The 22,211-nt window shown below is 41.2% G+C and overlaps 1 protein-coding gene across 11 annotated transcripts in view; it reads right to left on the bottom strand.

Moving 5' to 3' along the window:
* The window catches only part of CADPS (calcium dependent secretion activator), a 438,873-nt gene that overhangs the window by 111,126 nt on the left and 305,536 nt on the right, over window positions 1-22,211 (bottom strand). For 7 of the 11 annotated variants that reach the window (XM_084795414.1, XM_084795422.1, XM_084795418.1 and 4 more), the window contains exons 12-17: window positions 21,875-22,011; window positions 18,404-18,591; window positions 5,059-5,160; window positions 3,113-3,176; window positions 2,615-2,738; window positions 184-252 (exon numbers count right to left, since the gene is read on the bottom strand). In XM_084795414.1, the coding sequence (XP_084651540.1) occupies window positions 184-252; window positions 2,615-2,738; window positions 3,113-3,176; window positions 5,059-5,160; window positions 18,404-18,591; window positions 21,875-22,011 (684 nt within the window). Of the gene's footprint in view, window positions 1-183; window positions 253-2,614; window positions 2,739-3,112; window positions 3,177-5,058; window positions 5,161-16,120; window positions 16,256-18,403; window positions 18,592-21,874; window positions 22,012-22,211 lie in introns of those variants that run through there. The other 4 variants (XM_084795420.1, XM_084795421.1, XM_084795416.1 and 1 more) reach the window with 3 other exon arrangements.

Raw genomic sequence — 22,211 nt, 5'->3', positions numbered from 1 at the left:
CTGTTTTAGGCTGATACAAAGTGACTGGACTTCTCACACTGGGTTTCACAGACAGAACCAACAGACAAGCCAATGCTAAAAAACTTGAAGCAAGGAGAGTGAGTTGGTTTGGATCTGGATTTCTTGAAATAATGGAAACAGAAAGAGTGAAGACAGCATGGTGAGGAGGTGGTAGGTACTCACGAATGGTTAAATCCATCACTTGGGAGGCCAAGCAGAAGACAGGATGCTCATACATTTCTCTCTTTTTCCCTATAAAAGAGGATTTGGGCATGCAAGAGGCTTAGGTCAGAGGTAAAGAGGTTAAAGGTCATAGGTTAGAGGAAAACGTTACATTAGCTCAAGGGAAAATAGCCACAGAGTATTTTGGGATAAACACAGGATAAAAGGAAAAGGAGTTTTGAAATTTGAGAACTACTGGATTAACCATTCAGCATGCCATGAGCCACGAGAGAGATTGTGACCATGATTTTACACGTCTCTTTAGAGCCGTTGGCAGGAGTACAATGACCAAAAACATCATGGGTAAAAGGGAGACAGAATTTCATTGACTTAAGGCTCCAAGATACTAAGGATTTCAGACTTTAGTATCTAAGGCTCTCGAGGTATTTCTTCATAAACATAGTCTCCAGCAATATTACTACAACTTCTTTCCAAAATTCTCACATAGATAAGCTGATAATGGTCAGAGAGGCTCAAGTGTAAAAAGAAAAAAAATATGGAGGATTTCTTTTCTGAGGGTAGGACCTGAGCCTTGTTCAGAGAAAGCTGTCTGGTAGTAATATCTTTGAAGCTGCAGTATCCCAGCCTCCCGTGGACTATGTTCATGGAAGAAACCCTGACACATGCAGCCAGAGAATGTGGGGTTGTCTGAAGTAACAATCCCAGCATGCTTTGAAATTGGTGTCTCAGCCACTTTTGCAGTGGTTGTGTCAAAAAGTGGCTGAGCCAATCACGGACAAGGAAGGAGAAAAGCAGAAGAGAGCAAGTAGTGTGGAATGAGGTACTTCTCTGAAAAGAGAGTTGGAATAAAAAGATTGGTTTCTTCAAAGAATCCCCAGACCTAAAAGTCACAGTGCAAAAGATAATTAACACAACCGAGAAGAATTGAGGCACAGAAGGAGACTACAGATCGGCTGATCTACTTCAGGAATGAATGCATTTTTACTTACAGATCGCAAAGTTTGGTTTTTTAAATAAATTTATTTATCTGAAAGAAGAGAGCAGATCTTACCAAAAGACTCTAGCAATAATAGCTGGACCAAGACCTATGAGGCAGCAGCCATGGACCTGACATTCCATTTCTTGATATTCCATCCCATCTCTGGCTTTAGGATTAGTAGTTTCATGGTTGACTTTACCCAATCCAACCAATCATCATGTCCTGGGCTGGGAATGCTGGAACAACGATTTGCTAATAAAGCCCTTCTCGTTCCTCTATTTTTGTCACTCATTACCAAGTCAAGAGTTGATAAACACCCTTCTAGTGCCCAATTCTTAAGTGTTTCTCCCTGGATGCATAACAATGAACTCATTACCACTGGTACACAATTTGCATTGTCACACAGACAAAATTGAGAGAGGGAGGAAGACATGTAATATACAGAACACTGGGAGTTTAACATGATTGTCAGCTAATTTTCTAAGGAAACAGGACATTGGCAGTGTATGTGATGGCGTGTGTGGGCTAGTGAGCTGTTCCTGTGGCTCATGTCCTGAGGTGGACAATGTGCCCTTGCCTGCTTTACTCAGGTGTCATATGTTTTGTGTGAGAGAGAACATAAGATTCTGGAGTGTGGACACATCAAGCCTTGCACACAAAACTTCCACATGTATACACTTACACCACTGGTCAGGTTGGGTGTGGTTTTCAAATCACCCTATAGCAGCCAACGGGGGTAACAATGAAAAGTGATTAATGCCTTTTGAGAGTGAATAGGTCCCAAAGAACCATAGCTTCTTGAGTTGCATTTACTCCAAGTGCCTTTTAATTATGTAGTCATCAATGACTGCTTCCCTACATTTTTAGATGGCAGTAGCAATATACCTCCTCTGTCCCTAGTAACAAGAAATAATGAAGCTCGGAGTTAACTTGGAGGCCCTGGAGATGGTTCCATACTACCTTGCCACCAAGTTTGAAATGTTCCCTAAAGACAAGAGACTTCTAAGGCACAAGGAAGAGTTAGGTCGAACCTGAGTGTTGCATCATTTGACTCTTGTTGTCCTACTACAGTAAACCTGCAGCGGGCAGCAGATTGCTTCCATTTTCTCTATTTCAAGAAGGTAACAATACAACCCCGCTCCATCATAGGCAAACACTGTCCTCAGAGAAGACGGTTAAGAGCAACACAAACTCTTGGAAGGACCGTAGTGATCACACACTGTCCCTCACTCAATCTTGGCTCCGTCTAAAGGCAGTCTCCTGAGCCTGTGTCCTGCCTTTTGACTGTTTATTTGGCCACAGCCAAGGCACTTTCCCACATTTCAAATGTTTACCCTAATGTAGTCAGATGGACCCACTGTTTTCTGGTGTCCATCAAGAAAAGAGGCAGATTTTCCCCAGGGAGGCATACTAAAATTTAAATTCAAAGCTAGTGGAAGACAGAAGCCTTACCTTCAATTTTGGCATACTCAGACAGGCGTGAGTAGTTGACCAGAGCAGCCTGCTCGAGGCATTTACGGATGACGGTTTTGACCTCTTCTTGTGGTACTGGAGTGACAATATCTTTCATCAAAACCTTCAGGCAGGAGGAAAGGAGACTATTAAGTTCCAAATCAATGTGTTACTCATTTCTGCTTCTCAAAGACTTCAGGTGTAAAATCCTTCATGCTGACTAATGTGAAAACCCGTGGGTAGAAAGAAACCCAGAACAGCTGGGGTGGCAAAGCTTGTGCAGGCATCAGGGAGAGGCCCAGAGAGACTCTTCAATATAACTAGCTGGGAATCTGAAAAGAAAACTTCTGGATTTTTGGCAGTTTCCTCACTTTTATTCTGGTATTTCATGAACGATAAACAAACCCTTTGAAAATTACGAATGAGGTCATCCAACAACTGTAATGTTTGGTTGCGGTGATTGGCATGTCCCTGTTTATGTCTCGCGGTCCCTCTTACCCGTTCCAGGAGTGAGAGAGTAGCTTTCAAAGCACCTTCCGGTCGACCAAATGGAAAGCAATACCTAAAAAAAGACACACAATTCTTCAGGTTGCCCACACCATTACATTTTAGCAGGAAACATGCTGCAATTCGATTCCTATAGCAACTTCTACTGAGGAACGGGAAATGCTTTTTATTTTGCCACACTGTCTTATGCTAATCCTAGTTCACACCATATATGTGTATATATAATGTATATATGTATATGTGTGAATAATGACTGAAGAGGGAGTCTGCAAATGTCTGCAGCAGAACAGAATATTCAGAGTGCTGACACAGAGCGCAGTTTGGATTTCCATTGTGAAGGAAAACACTAGTTAACAAAAACATGACCTCATCTGTTATTACAGGGCACAGCACGGGAAATCAGGAGTTAAAACCAGTTGGAATTCAAACACAACACACTTCTTTAGATCCCTAAAGGGTTGAAACAGGCACGCATTTGGGATAAAATTCCTGACTCTGCCTAACTTTTTGGGGATTGTTTTTTCACTCCTTTTTTTTTTTTTAACTTTTTTTTTTTTGAGACAGGGTTTCTCTGTGTAGCCTTGGTTGTCCTGGACTCACTTTCTAGACCAGGCTGGCCTCAAACTCACAGAGATCTACCTGCCTCTGCCTCTGCCTACCAGAGTACTGGGATTATAGGCTTATGCCACCATGCCTGGCTTTTTTCCCCCACTCTTATTGGATCGTCTCCTCTACTGGTGATACATTTTGCCTATAATACATGGTCAATTAAGGGACCTTCGTCAAGGTCCTTTAATGGGAATAGGTCTATCAATAGGGAGTTCTCTATAAAAAAGACAATTCCAATGGCATAGATAGAAACATGTCATGCACTGCTACAGGTGCCATCAATGGCTTCTGGTGGCCAAGAGCCCTTGAAAAACACTTCTCAGAAGTGTAGAGGACATGATGACTTAAACTCAGTCTACAGTGGGGGACTGGGAGCATGGTCCTTATGTCTCCCAGCCTCGCCCACTCATTGTTTAACTGGAGATTATACCTACCATACACAGTGGTTTATAGATAAAAATAAAAGCCAGTATCTCTCAAGCCTCCAATGCTAAAACTGGCATATGGGAGCTATTAGAAGCACAAGTACTATCTTGAAGTTACCCCCTCAGGGTCTGTTTGAAGCCAAACATTGTAGTGTTAAAAATGTGCCATATGAGCTACAGGAGAAGTGGACTGCATAGTGTGAAGGTCAAGTGTGTGATCTGCTGTGGAACATCCAGTCTCCACCCTCCACCCCTGCCAGGCTGACCTAAGTTTCCATCTTTCCATACACACAGCAAGTGGAAGTGGTGAAAGGCAAATTTCTTATGAAAATTGCTAATTTTGCTCCCACTCACTATGGCCCCAAATTTAAAAACTGTTTTATCTAAGAGCCTTGAAGAATCTTGAATTTCTTATAGGATGTTATCAGTGAGATCATACAAGGAAAGCTTTGTTCTTTAAGCAACTAAAATGCACTTATGAGCTTGAAACTTGGGACTGGAAATATACCTCAGTTGGTAGAATGCTTTTTCTACCATCCCTGAATTCCTGGGTTCAATCCCCAGCATGGCATCAAACCTGGTATATGTTGGTGCACACCTATAATCCCAGCACTCAAGTGGTGGAGGCAGAAGTATTACAACTTCAAGGTAGTGTTTGGCTACATAGAAAATTTGAGATCAGCCTGGCCTGTGAGATTTTGCCTCAAAACAAACACCAAACAAACAAAGAATGCCTAGTCAGGTAGCTAACGAGGGCCTTATCCAATTGGTCAGCTTTTTTCCTTTAGCTATTTTGCTTTAATGATCTTATGTGTCTTTGAGAGACTTACAGTTTTGGGGAAATGAAGCCTTTTATGTATCTTCATTCTCACCTCAATAGGCCCCTAAACCACAGATTCTTACCTAAAATGTGTAATTTGATTCTCCAGCAGAACTCTGAGTCTCTCTTTGATTTCTTCAAAGCGTTCTTTTTCTTCAACAGTCACAGTTCCAATTCCATCAGGCCTGAAAGAAGACACGCTATGAAGTGATGGGGACATCATATGCTGACATCACCAAATCAAATCTCTACCAGGAGGAAACTGTCTGCTTCAGAGGAAGGATAGCAAGCTACCAAGAAGAGACTTGATACCCTATGAGCATATACAGGGGGAGGAGGTCCCCCTCAGTCACAGTCATAGGGGAGGGGAGTAGGGGGAAAGCGGGAGGGAGGAATGGTAGGATACAAGGGATGGGATAACAATTGAAATATAAGGCCGGGTGTGGTGGCACACGCCTTTAATCCCAGCGCTCGGGAGGCAGAGGCAGGCGGATCGCTGTGAGTTCGAGGCCAGCCTGGTCTACAAAGCGAGTTCAGGACAGCCAAGACTACACAGAGAAACCCTGTCTCGAAAACAAAAACAAAAAACCAATTGAGATATAATATGAATAAATTAATAAAATATATTTTAAAACAATTTAGATGTAATCTGAATAAATTAATTTTAAAAAGAAAGAAAAAGAAGAAGAAGAAGAAGCAACAAGCACAGTGACTGATGTGACCGCGGAAGCCCTGCTGTGCAGAGTGGGACTCTCAGGTGGAAGATGGTTTGGTGTTCATTGTCACTCAGTGGGTGTTTGCAGAGCTGTATCTCTTTCCTGTGAAACAGTGAAGTGGCTCACAGGCTAAGTCCAGCTGGTTCTGGTACCTTTCTCAATCGCTCTCCACGTTAATTTTTTTGACAGAAGCTCTCACTGAATCTGGCTTCAGTTTGCTGGCTGGCCAAAAAGGCTCCTCTGTCTCAGATTCCCCAGTGCTAGGGGTACAGGTGGCCATTGCTGCTCCAGGATTTTAAAGGTAGGTTCTGGAGGACAAGACTCACATAGATCCTCATGCTGGTGCTGTAAGCACTTTACTGTTTGAGCTATTTCTCCGGCCCTTCCATCATTTTTAAGATTAGGGAAGTTTTCCAATGCTGTTTGGGTTTCTGGTCTCTCTTGAACATTCTCAAATGTGACATTAGTTTTCGTTGTCAACCAACACCTTTTTCCTTAGCTGGGTGTTTACCTGGCCAAATCTCTGGCTAGCATGACCTGTCTCACAGGCTCTTCAATTACTATGAAAATTCCTACAAAAATCAGGTACCATATAAGTGTCTGTTTTATTCATTATTAAATTACTCATTTGTAATAAGCAATGTTAAAAGTAAATTAAGTAGTAACTAAAGGATGACCCAGATGTTGTCAAACCACAGTGAACTACTACGATAAAAGAAAGACCCTGGTGGCAGGGGAGGGGGGTGAAGGGATGGGAGGTTTGGGGGGGCAACAGACAAATTATTTCAGTTTAATCTCAGTGATCTCTGAGTTCTGAGTCACGAATGAGTGCATGAATATTCCTCTATTTGTAACAGGCCATTTATTTTGGAACTATCAAGGTTGTATAAATTATAGCCCAAATTTCTATTCACCAAATTAGATACAGGACAACCTGACTCATTCCCAGATCTCTAGTGGCTTGTGATGATGTGCCTGCCCAGTTTGCAGGTTGGTGTGTCACCACTGAGCATCTATGGGAACATTTCTCAGTTTGTATGACTCAGTCATCTTTTTTTTTTTTTTAAACTCAGTCATCTTGAGACCAAACAAATGCATATGACGAGCCTTCTCAGAACTGCAGCAGAAGTTGGGAAAACCTATCATACTACACGAGTCTGACTAAACAAAGATCTGGCAATCTCAGCAGTACACATCTGTCAGGGATTAACTGATCACCTTCCCTTTTCTTTAAATCATAAATGTACTCTATTTGCAAAATTTTTAAAAGGGCTTCTGCCTTAGTTTGTAAAAAAAAAAAAAAAAAAAAAGTCATCCCCAAAGAGTAAAACCCTCTTCTTCTCCTCTGTAGCCCTCTGAAATCACAGGAAGAGAGAAGAAACGGCTAACTAAGTGTGTGCTCATATTGTCAAGTGGCAAAGATCAAGTCACAACATTTACTTAAAAATGGTTTACAAGAAATGTCCCTAGTTCTGTCCTTAAATCCCAGGATAAGCTTACTGGCTACCACAGAATGCCTGTTAAGCTGTCTTTTATAATGTCTCACGTTGTTTCCGCTAAAAGTCTGAATTTCCTTCAGTCTTGCAGTTGGATTTCATTTACACCAAAACCAACTTCCTAAAGTACTAAACACGTGTGATTGGCATGTACATCCACATATTTGATTGTGGGGAAAGGGAGCCATTCAAATCATTTCGATTTTAATAGGAAACTAACAGAGGGAAACCAGTGCTATTAGATTTAATGGACAATTAACAGAGACGCTTACGGATCACAGCCAACAGCATGGACATCCCAGAGATGTTTGTCACCTTTAGTGATTTCTTTACTTGTGTGTTTTTAGTGGTGCTGAGGACTGAGCAGGGCCTCATGCATGCTTGGCAAATATTCCACTACTAAGGTACGTCTCTAGTTCGGTGTCTAGCTGAGGTCAAACAAGACATTCGCTCCTTGCTCAAGAAGCTTTCTGGGACTCAGCATTTTTGCTTGAGTCTGATATGATAAGAAACTGAAAGACTAGATGGTATGCTTCACCTTCTTAGCTAATCCTGACCAGGAAGGGCACTAGCAGACATCACATATGCAAACTGGGATTTGCTTCCTGCCTTTTGTTCTGTGATGCACATGAAGGGAAGCAGAGGGCTCCTACTTCCTGCCTGATGGCCCCTGAGGGGAACACCGCTAATCTCACTATTGAATTATAGTCACTTTAATTTGCTTTTTAATCACCCCATGCTAGTGTGTATAGTTTCACTTTTAACATAAGTGAAATAAAGGAGCCTCCTTAGTCTGAAAAACTCTCCAGGTGCTAAGGCTAGGCACCGGCTTGACAGCAAATCCAAATGTCCTTTAACCACCAGATATGTATGTTTAGGGTATCGGGACTAGAGATGGTGTTTGGCAAACTTGGTGAGAGACCCTCTGCATCTCAGTTGGTTAAACACCCCAAACTTAATGTTAGTTAAGAAGTCACTTTGGTTTGGCTTCAGACAATTATTTTATAAAATTCTGTCAATCAAACATCATTTTCTTTTCCATTGACTTTCTCAGTTCATTGGTAATGACTGCACAGGTGCAGTGCTCAGAGAACAATCTGTGCTAAATATTTTAAGGGAGTGCTATCTTCTCTTATAAAGTATTTTTAATTTTTTGTGTGCATGTGTGTGTGAGTGCACATGTGTGAGTGCATGTGCGAGAGGGAGGGAGAGAGAGAGAGAGAAAGGGGGCGGGAGCGTGCATGCATGGGCTCTGGTGTGCATCTAAAGGCCAGAAGACAACTTTTGAGAGTCAGTTCTGCCCTTACACTGTGGGGCCTTGGGATTGAACTCAAGTTGTCAGGTTTGTGAGGTGTGCATGTTGGTTCATTACACTGTATTGCTGTCGTGGGAGCTTTTTATTATTATTATTATCATTAATAGAAGCAATATATGCTTTTAGCAGGGCTATGGTTCTCGACCCTGACTGTGCCTCAGCATCATTTGGAGGCCTTGTGGCAACCCAGATCATGTGGCTTCATCCAGAATTCTTGAATTGGTAGGCCTGAGATAGAATCTGAGAATTTGTGGTTCTAATGGGTTCTGTGGTCCCACTGGTTCAGGAAGCATATGCTAAGGACCACTGGTCTGTCTGTCTGTCTGTCTGTCTGTCTGTCTGTCTGTCTATCTATCTATCTATCTATCTATCTATCTATCTATCTACCTACCTACCTACCTACCTATTTAACTAATACAAACACAGGACCTCAGTGGAGGCTCTCCTGCTTTAGTTTTGGTGCATGACTTTGAAATGTTGATGATGGATGCTAGGTCACAGTCATTCTCAGTGTTGTCCACTTCATCCTTTGGGACAGACTTTCTCCCTGAACCTGGAATGTGTCTGTTTAGCTGGACTGTTAGGCCAACCAGCAAAGCCCCAGAGGATCTTCTGTCTCCCCTTTCCCAGTGCTGGCCTAGCTTTGTTTTCACAGTGTGCTTCAGTGGCTGAGCCGTTCCACCAAGGGCTTGGCAGGATGCTTTTGATCCAAGGTCCCTAACTTCCCCAAGATACACATGGATTTGAAAACAGAAAGATTATAAGAGGCACATCACCTCTTTTTGAGTTGTTCTTATCTTCCCAAAGGGGTATTTGTACTTTCTATTGTCCCAGGAAAACAATGGTAGCTGCAAAGCAAATCATAATAGCTGAGTGGTATTACTGTCACATAGAGAACAGTCTTTTATACTTTCTGTTTTTTTTTTTTTCCTGGAAACATGGGGAGTGTTCTTTAGTTTTCTTAAAATTATGTGGTGCCCTTTTCCTTCCTCAATATTTCAAACTTTGTAAATTACAAAAAAGAAGAGAAAAAAGAAAGAATTTTAACCTTTTAATTCAAAAGTCCCAGGCTGGGATATGTCTTCACACAGAATGCATGACTATCCATCCCCTACCTCACTAGGTTACAGCTGCTTAGGTACCCACAGCCTTGTTAACTGCCCTGGACTTAGAGAAAAGAAACACACGTGGACCTGCTACCCAATTATTAATGCTGAAGGGTTTCCTTGAAGGCCACTCCTACATCTCTCAGCTACCGTACATCTCAGCTGGACTCTGCAGCTCGGCCACCCAGATCCTCTCTTTGAAATTTCAACAGGAAGTGCAAGGTAGGTTGAGGAGAAGCAGGTGAGATCCTCTGATCTCAGCACCTGGGTCTTGACCACACTCTTTTCATAGGCCAGTAACTCTTCGCTTCTGATTTTACCCATCCTTCTGACAGGTGCTGGTAGGTCTTCCTGCAGTGAAGGCTTAGATGGGCACTTTGAAAGCCCACAGGCATTCAAATGTAGAACCAGGGCTCTGGTCTGCTCCATGCTCTTCTCTGGCCTCTTTGGTTCCTTTTCCTTTTCCTTTCTTTGTGTTCTCTACTTCAGAGTTGGTTTGACACTCATACAATGTAAGTTCACAAAGGACACATTTCTTCCTTCCCCCCATCTCTGGTTTAAATAGAAGGCATAAGACTCTAAATGATACTTTAGAACACACACACACACACACACACACACACACACACACACACACACACGAACTTGTATGCAACCCTCCACACATGTACACACACTTGCATGCAAACACAGACACACACAGACACACAGACACACAGACACACACACACACACACACACACACACACACACACACACACAGACACACACGGTAAGCAGCCCCTGGCCTCTGGTTCCACCTAACCGCACACTGGCTAACCTCACTTCTTGTATATCATGATCCTGGGAACTGGAGACAATATGCAGGTCAAGTGTAGTCATTTTTGGAGCCTTGCCGAAGACCGGAAGCTCTCCCACCTGCAGGCCATCACTGGAGGCAGAAGTGGGTCTCAGCAGCCACAGCAGACTATATTGCATCTGACATGGCTGGCATCTCTGGAATCCACCTTTCAAGTTTTCGGCAAACCGTTTTCTCACTGTCCTTCACAAAGCTGACATTCTCAGCAGCATGATAGGAAAGATGTCATGTCGGCTGCTCTTCAAGTTCTTGTCACCGTGGTTAGCACCAGTTCTGTCATCTTCACTCTCCTCACGATCTCCCATCTTGAGCCATGTCACAAATAATAATACATCCAGAATTGCATCGTTCTCTTTTCCTATTTCATTTTTTTTTATCAGATCAAAGCTATCAAATCCAGCACTTATCCTTTGAGTTATCAGTTATGTAAACTGTCTCCCCTTAACATGGTATTTCTAAGCAAAGATGACTAGTGAATATCTGGTGGAGAATTAATTCAATATTATTATGTACTGGGCTTCAGGTACAACACCATCGTGATACTTGAAACTACCACAGCAGTACATTCAAATCCCTCATTTTGTGTCAGGAACCCACTGACCTCTCTAGTATATAAATCGTCACCATACACCCAGGTAAACACCGAGATTCCTAGCATTTAATTATCCCCAGGGCATGGCTCTACACATCATGTTGAAATATGGGTTGCAAAACCTTTCAAAAGGTTAGATGCCTTTTCAAGAAAATCAGGATGAAAAATTAATTCAAAGCATAAAATGATTGACGTCTTCCCATTGTGCATCTATTTGGCGATTAAGTGCCAAATCCAGGTGTAAAACATATAAAACATGAATTCACCAGAAGAGGAAAGAGCGTCTGCTCCACAGCTCTGCATACAACCAGCTCTCAGCCTCCAATCAGTACCAACAAGGGGTAAAACTCCAGCTGAAGAGGGAATATACTTTCATCTCCAAATGCAAATGTCCACATATGCTGGTGCAGGCACTGTAAACACGATATATTCTCTCTCTCCAAATGGATGCATGCCTGCAGACCGCATTATGGATCCATGAAAATGTCCTTAAACAAGCATGATAACTGAATCTTACTTGCTACTAAATTGTTCCAGCCTAGAAACACGAGCATTTAAAGGGCCAGAGCAGGACAGAGTGTGTTAGGCATTCCTTGCGATGCTCCCTAGATAGGACAATTACATCAGATACTCTGATAATCTTTGACTTCATATATGCACACACACATGCATGCATACACACACACACACACACACACACACACACACACACACACACACACACACAAAATATCTGGCCACTCTTCCTCCTTATTTTCGGAGTGCTATCCCTGAACTTGACTTGAGTGTAGAATATTTTCCTTTGTTTCTTTTGGGCAGCTAACAGATACAAATTCAAGAGAGCACCATAACACCAGCCACTAAAAGGAAACACACTCGTCCCCTTGCTTACTCCCCTAATGGTTTCTATAATCCTAGGTTAATTATAATTTATAATTAGGACTCTCATATCCCATAGCCACTGCCTCATTATGAAAGCCAGCCTTACCCTTCCCTCTTCTTCCCTTCCAGCTCGTGCCCTTTTATAATTATGCCCTGATGGCCTGGGGCTCAGATACACTGCTAAAACAAATATATCAAAGTGTTTGGGTCACAAATGATAAAACAGAAAGAAAAACATGTAGCTTTTACATCATTACAAGTGGGTTATTGTAGTTTCTTGGCTTGGCTAATAGGAAATTTCAGAAAGAGACGTGGAGAGGGCAAATATTCCAGGGAGGTCTTTCCTAACTTGTTTGCAGTTTATCTAAATCTGAAGTTATAACTCAACAACATAGAAGCTCCATTCACCCTATGATAAGCATGGGAGTGGTTGAGACGTTTCCCTGATGAACAGTCAGTAGAAACACGGATGCTACTGAAATGTGGGCAATAGTAGGAGTGGCTGAGGCTTGATTTGGATGCCGAATGAACAAAGAAGCAAACAAGAGTCAAAGAAATAACACAGAATATAGGAGAGCATGCATTTCACCAGAAAGGGATGGTTTTCCAAATCAGAACTTCTTAGATTCTTCTTTTAGAGGAATAAGAGAAGAAGAACTTTGTTCTTTCATTTTGAGATGAATGTTGAGAAGCTATGAATTTTACATTGGAGACCTCAGTTAGAGTTTAGAGGGATCACAACAGTAATATGTGTGAGTTTTGTTGTTGTTGTTGGTTTTTGTTTTGGGTATTACATCCATGCTCAAAGTGTGTGACATCTCCAGACAGTTTTGTACAAGTGGTTTCAGCGAATCCAGGATGAGGTCACACTATGGAATTTTAGGTAAGGGCTACTAATAGCACAGAAGTCCCAAGACTTCATGCTATACTTGTGGAAGCAAACTTCCTTCAGCTACATGGTTTAAATAAAGGCCACAAGTCTAAAGAGAAATTTTCTGTGGTATGTGGGATGCTTAATTTTATTTGATACTTGTTTGGAATTTGCCCTCTCCCTCTTATGATTACTTCCTATTAGGTACATCTAGCTGTTAGAACTTAGGGATGCTTCATCCATGCACAAGACCAACATGTACACAGAGCTAGATGTAAACCAGAGACATGTTTGTGTGCATAAATGTACCAGTTCTGTATATAATGTGAGACCAAGAATATCAAACACTCTTAGACCCCACTCATACATACCTGTATGCTGCAGAAAGCACTGTGTTCAGGCTTACTTGGGAGAACAATTAAAATGTATTAAACATGATAGGTGTGTGTGTGTGTGTGTGTGTGTGTATGTGTGTGTGTGTGTGTGTGTAAAGAGGTAGTGATAGGGTTGAAAGAGAAAACACATGTAACTTAATGCTAGGCAAGTGTTCACCAAACAAACAAACAAACAAAAAACCCACCCCCCAAAACTCCCAAAACCCAGTCACCATATGATACTAATGAGTAGTTCAAGGACAGCAGAAACAAGCCAACTATTGTAGTCAGGGGGAGAAAAGACAGAGACCTCAACTACAGTAGTGTCTTAGAAGAGAGACAGGAACGGAAATACTTGAAATATACTTAAGGAATAGATTTGTAACCTGCTGTGGGGGCAGGGGGAGTTCAATGACTGCTCAGCTTCTGTCTTGGGGAAGTGGGTAGATGACTTAGGTACCCCATTGGACGAATGGAGAAGAGTGAGTTCAAATCCGAACACACAGGATGCACATAGGCTGTGATAATGAACAGAGTCTTGACTTCCAACCCATCTCCCCAAAAGATCCTTGCACACATTTTCAGAGATGTTTTAGAATTTATGCCCTCTTACATCTGCCTGCATACTCATTAATCTATGCAGCGAGCTGTGGATTGAGGCGGTTGGCATTATGGAATTTTTAATTACTGATACAATGTACTTTCTATGCAGGCCATATGTGAAAAGCAGCAGTGGCATTCAAGAAATGTTAAATAATAATGTAAATGAGAAAAATTTCCAATCTCAATAATAAAGGGATCCAAGGAACATTGACGCAACTTGCAATCATCGGAGCTGTTTGATTGCCTTGTCACTGTGGGACAGTGACCAAAGTGATGCTAATCTAAATGTCATCTAGAAAGAATACTAAAAATATTATGGTGAAAATTAAGTACTGCAACCTTAGGAGCTGATTTAAAAATGAGAAGATATAGCAGTTTGCATCTGTGGATTTTGTGATCGCCAAATGCAACCAGCTGAACACGTTCACATTTTCCTTTAGTTTGCTCTCTCTTTTGAGAAAATGGGTGTAGTTCTAAAGAGTTGGCCCAAACTAATATTGATTCAATTAACCTAAAAGTTTAATATGTATTAGAATCACTTGAGTAGTTTAATTCACCATGATTAATTATCTCATTTTTAAAATTTAAAGTTTTATGTAGACTTTCCCCCAGAGAATTTTCAGCTGCCAATGGGGTTCAAGAATCAGAATTATTTTTATTTCCTTGCCACAAGTGGTTCAAAAGTATAGTAATCAAACAGCCAAGACCTTGACTGGATGTGATTTGAAGCTAGAATCATAGGTGGGTATATACTGGATGCACAGATTTCTGGCTCCATGTAAGAGCTGCTGAATTCTTCGGGAGTGGGGGTGGGGGTGTGACCAAGTGCTCCGTATTTTGTCAGATTCTTCCATGTAACTCATGTGTACCCCAGAGTATGAAGACCACTGCTTCTGTGGAGCATCACAGGTTATATGTAGGCACAGGGTCTATGTAAAAGAAACAACAAATCCAAGGAAAAAGGAAGCATATTAACCCATCACTTAGGAGCATGATTTAAAATACGACTCCTTGACTTCAATGCTACTGTCATTTGGGCCTTGGGCATTACCGGGTATTTAATAATATCCTCATGTCAGTCAAAACTATCTCCAGACCTCACCAAAAATCTTCTGGAGGGAAGAGTCATCATGTCAAACACATAGGAAAGGTCCCATTGGGCAGTTCTTTATAGGCTAGGAAATAGGCTACAGTCCAATGAGAGCTGCCTTTCAGCAGGCACTATATGAGGATGTTGAGAGGTCCGAAAGCAGCACTCTGGACAGCTGCCATCGTGGCTTCCTCTTCAGAGACTTGCAGCACTTTGATTCTGACTGTAAGTTGCTGTTTTCTTGCAGATGGATATGGACACCAGAGCAAACACAAACAGGAGATCTGTCTCATCTTCAGCCTTATTTCCTGCGAGGAGGGAGGTGGGTGACCAGGTGGTACCAGGGTTTTCCTTGATGTTCACTAGTAGCTCTGAATATTATGGTGGACAGCTTGCTGTGTTCTCTAGAAAGCAAAACTTCCCATGTCCATTTGATTTTTTCTATAAGTTAATTGCATATACAAGGCTTAGAAATGGTCTGTTGATAAGTGAACATTGAAGCAAACAGGATCCTTGCCTGTGCGTTGGTGTAATGTGGATAAGCCTTCCAGAATTGCACGCAAGGAGAGGGGGAAATACAGAAGAAAATATTGGAAATAGTGAGTAAATGTAGTCTAAGAGGGAAGGTATCATTTTTCTGATGAAAGAAGAAAGGATCACTAAAGGTCAAGAAACAGGACAAGATGGACAGAAGCTTAGAACTTCATGCCTTGCAGGTGACCTCGCTGCTTAAGTAGCTTTACTAACAGCCATTGCTTTAGGGATGGGCTTTACTTTGTGGGTTATCATAACTCACTATTTCAAGTGGGTTTCTTCTTAACAGATGATTGTGGAAATTAGGAAGATTTGCTTAAGAAAATATATTCATAATAAATACATTGGCCTATTCGATGTTGACCCATCTAATTTGTCATTTGAACATAATTTTAAACGTATGAAGCATGCCTTGTTTATTATGAATGACTTCTAAGGCATCAGACCAATAACTAGACATGAAGACAGAAAAACAATTTGACTCATAGTTCTGTTTGCTTATTGCTAGCTAGTCTTTCCAATACAAACATGCTTTTAAAAACACCAAACACCTGACTCAAATTTAGTCCCAATATAACACGTTTTGCCCATTTCTAAGATCTTTTAAAGGACGCCTAAATCCTATTGTTTGCAAATGTGGACATGGTGGCATGGATGAAGGGACAAAGGGTCTGAAAACACAAGCCAACACACACATGGCTTCTTACCTTTTTTGCTCTTGACTTGGGTGGGCTTTGGACTCTTTTCTTTTTTTTGATTCTCTTCTTGAATCTTTTTTAGCTTCTGGTTCAGGAGAAGGTGGAGTTTTGCCCCCTTGAAAGTCAGTGTTTGGTAGCTGCCCACTAAGATACACATGCATTTGTTGACTTTTGAGAGGGAATGGTCACATGAGGCATGCATAGAGGGTGGCCAGCCATAGGAGAATCAAGAGCACACACACACATGCGCAAACAAAAAGAAAGAAAAAGAAGGCTGCATCAAGAAGCAAAGGCAAGTGCATTCAAACTAAAATAATAAGCAAAAAAAAAAAAAGATGCAAAATGCATAAGGAAAATCAGAACTGAAAAGAAAATTAGAAATCCAAAACTGTTCCCACGACAAGATGTATAAAGCTAACTGTGAATCAAGTGGCAGTCTTACAATATGAAACCCAGACAATGTGTATCATAATTCATGATGATGTTTACCAGGGAGTTTACAAAAACATTTCATTATTTTATAACACTTTCTTATTCAGTAACATATGTAGAATACAGTGTGACAACCCAGAGAATATAATACAACTTCTCTCTCTCTCTCCCTCTATAAAAAATTCAATCCAAGAGGCTGTAACAGATAGTCATCAAAGTGTACATATTTATAAAAATCAGAATTATGCATGCTCCAACCCAGGTATTGGAGTCTTCATGAATATCTTTTATGCAAATAAAAGGTCATGTGTCGGGTTATGGAGCCATAACAATTGAGGATGCAGATAATCTTGTCAAAATATTCAAAGCTACAATGTCACTGTTACCTAGCTCTAAATGATGGTGTCGGATTTCATAAAACTCTATCCCTACTGGAGACAGAAAAAGCACAGAACAGATCCCACAGTTATTTCAGGGCTATGTGGCTTGCAAAGATGAGGTGATACAACCCTGGCTTCAAAGCCAGGTAGCCTGGACTGGCCTCTTCCCTGTGTGGATTGCCCCGGAGTGACAACTTGATCATCTGAGGCTTGTTTTCCAAAGCCACCCAGCTGTCTTCTGCTGCCTTGCCTGGCTGTCGTCAGGGATGCTTTGGGATACTGTAGACTTATCTTTATACTAACGCATGGCTACATCCATCGAGATGGTAAGCTGGCTGTGGCAGTGTGGAAATTTATTCCATGCCTCCAGAGCCAAATGGCAATGTTCTTAAATTATTTGCTTCTTTGCATTATTCAGAACATGGATTTTTTTTTCCCCCTCCAGGAACTGGGCAAGGTCTAAAGAAATAGAATACTTAGTATAGAGTCAGGAGACTTGACATTCTGGTCTTATCTATGAACCTACAAACTGAGGGGGTTGGTTAGACTGTGGTTGCCAAGGTTCTTCCCACCTCTGAGGATATATTCTAAGTGTTCCTGGCATCTTGGCTTCCAGCTTCACCTATCTTGCTTCGTCTCCAGCAATGCGCTTGGCTTCCTTCTTCATAGGACAGTAGTACATGCTGTTCCTTTTGCCTGGAGCCTCTCAACTCCTACACACGCTTCAGTTCCCAGCTCAGGCATCATTTCCTCAGGGAGGTCCCCCCTGCCATTCTGCCACTCCATCTGAGTCATGTTCCTTATTGAGTTCTACCCAGAATTTAATTCTTTTTTTTTTTTTCCTAATATATCTTCCTTGGTTTGGGGTCTAGTTTTTATTTTTCATCATGCGAACAGAACGCACACCAGAGCCTGACACTAGGCAAGCAACCACCAAATACTCCGAAAGTGAATGATAGCACCAACAAAGGCAAAGTAGTCATCAGTTTCTTGCCACCTTTTGGGCATTTTGTTGAGTTCTTTATGTTTATAAATATCCTTTCAACTCCATGAGGATACTGTCATTCCTATTTTCTAGACCAGAAAACTATAATTTGGAGGATGTAATTACCAACCAAGGTCACTCATTTGAAAAAAAAAAAAAAAAAAAAAGCAAAACCAAAAATAAAACCTACCACCATCACCAATGATTAGTAGCCAGAGTGATTTAACTCAAGGGCTCCCCTAGAAGGTCTGTTTGCTATTTCTCCACTGCTGCTTAAGGAAAGGAAATTAAGATAGTATGCCCCCCTCTCCTTTTTCTCCCTTTCCTTTCCTCCCTTCTGCCTGCTCTCATCCCCTTCTATGTACGGGTGTGTGTGTACCACTGGGCAAATAGGGATAGATGGTGAGTTAGGTTTGATCTTTCAGGCAGAGCTAGTCACAAACCACTGGAAGTTCCCTATTAATCACTTAGGAATACCTCCAGACTCGTGTGTACCTGTTTCCGTGGACATGGGATGCGCAGAAGGCAAAGCTGTAGTGAAGAAGCGTGGGGTCAATCATGGCGCCATTTTCTGCCCGTTCCAGCAAGTCTCTAAGGTAGCAGAGATGCCGATGACATCCTCGGACTCCATTTCGAGCACAATATTCATCTAATACAAATACCTGGCCAGGACTGAACCAGCCCTGTAGGGGAATAAAGGAAAGGCTTTCTTTTAAATACAGGTTGCTTTCTGGAGATCTGCTAGTATCAGGAGTAGCTATAGGAAGGCACTGAAGAACAGCCCGTGTTAACTCCTTTGATGGCACGCTAATTGCTAAGCCAGCACGCTGGGGATGCTCTGTTTTAACCCTCCCAGCAGACCATTCTGGAAGATGCTGTCATCCCTGCTATGCAGGTGGTTAAAATAACTGAGTCCAGGGATGCCACGGGATTTCGGGGTAATTGGTAGAGCTCTATAAGCAAACAGCATGCTTCTAGGAAAAGGGAATTGCCAGGGTTCCAACATGGACTTTAGAGGAGAATTGGGGTGGAGGCTGGGGCAGACTCTGCCAAGGGATAAGTGTGATATAAATGTCTTGAGTTGGTAGACATCCTGTGCTTGACAAACAACTTTCAGTTGAGCCTTCTAGCAAGCCAGTGAGGTAGATAGGACAAGCACGTCTTGTTTTTCTACACAGCGATGGAATCTGAATTAGGAAGCTGCAACACACACTAGACTCAGCTCACTCTGTCTACTCCAGGCTCTTCTGTCTCCCTCTCCTCAAGCATAAAGGAAAATATAATCTGCTTTACATATAGACTAAACTTTGTAAATCTTTACACCTTAGAAGAATTTTTCAGTCCATCTTAAAAGGAAAGCAATAACACAGTACTTCAAAGAGTTAGAGTGGGTAAGTTTTCCAAAGATGAAATCAGATTCAATCGAACAAAAGAGGAATTTCTCCCGAGTGGGTTTACAGTTTTGCCCTATCCCCCGTAATTATTTGTTTTCCTGCATTTATTTGCTCACCATAAGACCAGCCCAAGTTTGCTATAAGAGAAAATCCAAATAGTAATTCAGCAACATAATGGGTAGAAACCACTGCCTCTGTTTGTAATTAGAAAGCCAGGTCCTTAGAAAGGCCAAGTGATTTTTGGCATTAAGGGTCAATGTGGATGGAGTCTAAAAATCAAACCATATTGTCACAGTTTCTGTGCTTTCTGAAGCAAGGAATAAACCAATCTAGGCAGTAGTCTCTAAATTAGACATTTGGGGTCTTTTAAATATAAGCTTCATTTTACTTTGAGGGTCTCCTGAGATTTTTTTTTAAAAAACTATTACTGCAGCCTGGGCTAGAAAGGAGAAGAGGAAACAGTGATGTGGAGCAGGGAGAGGCCAAAGGAGTTGGGGAAGGAAGGCTTCGCAGGGCTCTGGTGATGTATTAGGGATCCAGGGATCTTCGACTGACAACATGCAGCTCAGAGATGCATCCAACGAAAGACGGCATCTTTCCTATTTCAAATGATAAGTTACTGCAGAGGGCGGGAGAGTAGTTGAGGCAGTGGGCTGCCCCTATAGGCAACTTCTTTGCCACTCCATCTGCTACCCCAAATGCTAAATCTTAGAGACAACACTGCTGTGAAAGATTAAAATATATTTTCTACGACTCAGATGACACCAAGTCTTTTGTAGATGCCAAAATAGCTGCTTTGAAAAGAGTTGAAGAAATATCAATTAGGAACTGAGTTGAAGACACAGAAAAATTTATGTATCCCTGCTGGTCGGTCTCCAAAACCAACTGAAAAAAAAAAAAAGACTGTAATAATGAGAAAAGTGGAATATATAGAGATAGGGGATAAGGTCCTTTAAATTTCTGTTATTTTTCTGAAATTCTGGCCTTAATTAATAGATCCAGGTATATAAACTGGAAATGGAGCTGATCTGGGTCACTCATGATTGTTATTTTTAAATTTGGACTGTATTGTAAAGCTTATAGTGACTAATGAGAAACAGGGATCAATATTTCATTTCTGGTTTAATCTTTAGAGGGCGTTTATTAATTCTCCTTCATGGTAAATTTCAGAATGAAAAAAAAAACCCTGTTTTCAAACACTGGTATAAACAAAAGTCTTAAAAATAATATATCTCAAAACGATCATCATGTGAGAAGAACTCCTACTGAAAGGGGGCTGGTTACCTTGTTGTGCACTCTTACAATTGTCATAAATATAATTATAAATAAATAATAGTAGGAAAGCTATTTGGGAAAAATGGACTTCCAATGCAAGGTAAAGGGTTTTTTTTGTTTGTTTGTTTGTTTTCTTTTTTTCTTCTTAAAAGTCAATTTGGTATTCCTTTCCAACTTGGCAAATTAAGAGTCTCCAATGAAAAGATTCTAAATATGAGATAATGTGTCATTATGAGCCATAGATTAATAAATGATCCCACAGAAACTCATTTCTATTTTGAGATGATTTTAAACTCTTAAAAAAACACACTTTGTCTTCAAGCACCAAAAAAAAAAAAAAAAAAAAGGAAATTTAAAATAATCATTCAGAATAAGGGTTTATGCTAATGTCAGCTAATTATATAATATTAATGTTACATACATATATTAACTCCCACGTTTGAAGCCAAGGAGAATTGCCCCTTTCCATAAAAATCACTTGATCATTTCCTCTCCTTTATTCCTGTCTATAAAGTGGGATTAGCAATATTCGTGTTTAAGAAACAAGTCATAATTTAGAGTCTGCTGACAGAAATGAACAGAGTCTTTGTTATGCTTTGGGCCTTGATAGTTGCAAACCCAAGATGCGGTTTTCAAAAAAATTGGATAAATATGTAACAGCAGTCCTTAAAGTGAACTAATTTGTCTTAGGATTTATAATGGGATTTTAGGGAATGTAAATACCCTGCTGGCAGCTCAGTTTCTACACGTCTAGTCACCTTTAAAATGATCTCTTCGAAGGTGAAGACGGTGCTGAGTCTGGGAGAAAAAGTGCCACCCAAATAAACAAACCCGAATCCATTAGGCTTTCGGGAGTGCAGTGTATCAGCAACTCCCTCGATCTTTAAAAGTGACAAAAAACATTGCATTCCTTAATGAGCTAGGAGTACCAGGTATAGGATAGAAAGGGTGGGGCATCTTAAACTCTACAACAATCAGGCAATTTCTGTTAAGTTCATCAGGAGCACGTGCCAAGCTCAAGCACCCTGTTAGGGAGATTTCTCACGTAACAGCTGAAAAGGGGGAAGCTAAGATGGGAAATTGGCTATGCCTCTCCCGAGCACTTCCTCTGACTTAGATGGATTCTTAGGTAAATAAAACTATTGCCACGCAGAAAATTAAAGATGTGTTAATAATTGTTAAAGGGTTTTTCTACGGGAGCGGGGAGAGTGCTCACATAAAGGTAGAAGGAGGATATTGGGTTTTTAAAAAAAATAATGCCACGTTGCAATTGCTGTAGATCAAAGGATATACTTGCCAGGCAAGAATAGGAATCATTAAGTCTGTGATCCAAAGTCAGCCGCTGCACCATCTCAAAGAGGGAAGCGTGGTCAAAGTTACAGGGATTGGAAGAGATAAATTCATCCATGCCATGCTTTTGAGCTCTATCTGCGTCTGTTCATTTACACATGTGGAGAGAGACACAATTTAGAGAAACACATCACAGGTTTTTTTGTTGTTGTTGTTATTTCAGATTCACAGGATCCACAGCATTGTGAACATCAGCTGCCTCCCTGCTGCCCCCCTCCCCACAGTATCCCAAGATAGACTTGGACCCCCCCCCCCCCATTGTCAACTTGCATCTCTTACTGGTA

The sequence above is a fragment of the Acomys minous genome (genome assembly GCF_964271855.1).
Source record: "Acomys minous genome assembly, chromosome: 9".
In the NCBI taxonomy this organism is placed as follows: Eukaryota; Metazoa; Chordata; class Mammalia; order Rodentia; family Muridae; genus Acomys; species Acomys minous.
The sequence above is the reverse complement of the archived record's forward strand: the minus strand, read 5'-3'. Positions and strand labels throughout refer to the sequence as shown.